The 2,487-nt window shown below is 45.9% G+C and overlaps 1 protein-coding gene across 2 annotated transcripts in view; it reads left to right on the top strand.

Moving 5' to 3' along the window:
* Positions 1-2,257, top strand: part of prmt8b (protein arginine methyltransferase 8b) — a gene marked incomplete at both ends in the record, with an annotated part of 12,409 nt that extends 10,152 nt beyond the window's left edge. For both annotated transcript variants that reach the window (XM_080537836.1, XM_080537835.1), the window contains 3 exons: positions 577-727; positions 1,910-2,031; positions 2,174-2,257. In XM_080537836.1, coding sequence (XP_080393962.1) covers positions 577-727; positions 1,910-2,031; positions 2,174-2,257 — 357 coding nt within the window. The remainder of the gene's footprint in view (positions 1-576; positions 728-1,909; positions 2,032-2,173) is intronic.
* Positions 2,258-2,487: the final 230 nt, after the last annotated feature.

Genomic DNA, 2,487 nt, shown 5'->3' with positions numbered 1-2,487 from the left:
GAATGTTAATGAAACCAGTTTGAGACGGCTTTTGCTTTGAGACATGATGCATTATCATGCTGGAAGTAACCATTAGAAGATGGGTAAATTGTGGCCATGAAGAGATGCACATGGTCAGCAACAATACTCAAATAGGCTGTGGCATTCAAGTGATGATTGACTGGTATTAACAGGCCCAAAGTGTGCCAAGAAAACATTCCTCACACCATTACACCACCTGCATGAATGAGAAGGTGTACAGGTGTTCCTAATAAAGTGTTCAGTGAGTGTACTATATATAGTATATAGTATGTGTGTACCGATGTAGCTTATTGAATTAGTATATATGTTACGGTACATGTGGGAATACGGTACATGTGGGAATACGGTACATGTGGGAAAACTAGGGTTAGGCGCAAGGGTGACTTGATACATGCTGGCATGTCTAACCCTAACCCTACCCCTAACCCTAACCCTACCATAGCACCCTAGCACCTAACCCTAACCCTAGTTTTCCCACATGTACCATAACATATGTACACTCACCGAACACTTTATTAGGAACACCTGCACATCATCCTGTGACCCCTGACCCAGGAAGTGGACATCTACACGGTGAAGACTGAGGACCTGTCCTTCACCTCGGCCTTCTGCCTGCAGATCAAAAGGAACGACTACATCCACGCTCTGGTCACCTACTTCAACATCGAGTTCACCAAGTGTCACAAGAAGACTGGCTTCTCCACAGGTGAGGCCTCACCTCACCACCAATGTGACCACACACTGAACAGTGTGACCAGGTGGTCATCTTTGTAGACACGCTGCTACAGTTCATTAGATTGATGTCGTGACGTTAGAATTATAAGGTTCTATCTCCATTTTTGTAAAAATTGAGTTTTTTACATAATCTGATAGGTGTTCATTAATGCCTGTGTGGTGTTATTTTTAAAATGTTGACATTTTTTAGTTAGTAATTCATCAAATACAAAGGTTCCATCTCACAAAACATAATGGAATGTAAAAACGTTGACACTCAATATCTCTGAACTGCCCTAAACGGAGATAGAACCTTATAATTCTAAGCTCACGATGTATCAGGTCATCTGCGCAGCTGTAATAACAGTTCTAACGGAGAGAGTGGCTCTTGACTCGACCCCCCCCCCCCTATCAGTCAATCTGTAGTTTGGAATATTCTGTTCTAGTACGTACATAGGGGTTAAATGCAACATCCTGTTTAATGATTCCTATCACAACGCCCTCGACATCAAAGCGTGTTTTGCGGTCAGCGCAGTTTCTCATTACTTCCGATCTTGTCTGCCCTCTGGGGGTGCTGGATGAGGTTACTGTACTGTGCTGAGAAAACATTTATACTTTTGATAACCAATGTGGAATGGAAACCCAATCCCTATTTTACATTCAGTAACTGGATGTGGGTGATGTAACATTATGCTAATGTGTGTTCTCTGACTTCGTGCTTGTAACGCTGTGTAATAGCTGACGGTTCTATATTTGTATTTACTTCTGGCCCCAGGGCTCCTTGTAAGATAATCTCTCTCACACACAGCCTCTCCATCTCTTTCCACCTTTTTTATCCGTCTTTGACAATCTTCGTTTTCTCCTCTCTCTCTCTCTCTCTCTCTCTCTCTCTCTCTCTCTCTCTCTCTCTCTCTCTCTCTCTCTCTCTCTCTCTCTCTCTCTCTATCTGTCTCTGTCTCTGTCTCTCTCTCTGTCTCTCTCTCTCTGTCTCTGTCTCTCTCTCTCTGTCTCTCTCTCTCTCTCTGTCTCTCTCTCTCTCTGTCTCTGTCTCTGTCTCTGTCTCTCTCTCTCTCTGTCTCTCTCTCTGTCTCTCTCTCTCTCTCTCTCTCCATCTCCTTTTCTACCCACCACACCTCTCCCTCTTTCTCCTTCTCCTCCTCGTTCCCTTTTCCAGCTCCAGACGCCCCAAGCACCCACTGGAAGCAGACGGTGTTTTACCTGGAAGACTACCTGACTGTGCGAAAAGGAGAGGAGATACAGGGCAGCATTGCAGTCAGGCCCAACGAAAAGAATGTGGTGAGAATGTAGAGCTTGTTGCACTCGATCTGTAGCCCACACAAGTGCAGGGGGGGAGTCTTAAACATTTCTTAAGACTAAATTGAGCATACTCTCATCATTATGTCCTAGTCTATCATCTAAAATCTTTCTTGTATTACAGCGTGACCTTGAGTTCACCTTTGAACTGGACTTCAAAGGACAACTGTGCGAGGCAGCTATCGCCCATGACTACAAGATGCGCTAACGCTAACAACCCAGTAGAGGGCGATGTGCACCCTCCCACACCACCCCCCCCTCTGGACACACCTTGAGAGGGGCAGGGTACAGGCTCTCCCAGAGGCCCTCCCATAGGCCCGTGGGGGACACGAGACGCATCTGATTGGACGTCCACATTCCAGCAACCTGAGTGATGTCATCAGGACGAGCCACTTCGAGCAATATCAGCGCCATCACTCGCCACAACTCCCCGACCAC

The sequence above is a fragment of the Nansenia antarctica genome, assembly GCF_963989245.1.
Source record: "Nansenia antarctica genome assembly, chromosome: 8".
Taxonomy (NCBI): Eukaryota; Metazoa; Chordata; class Actinopteri; order Argentiniformes; family Microstomatidae; genus Nansenia; species Nansenia antarctica.
The sequence above is the reverse complement of the archived record's forward strand: the minus strand, read 5'-3'. Positions and strand labels throughout refer to the sequence as shown.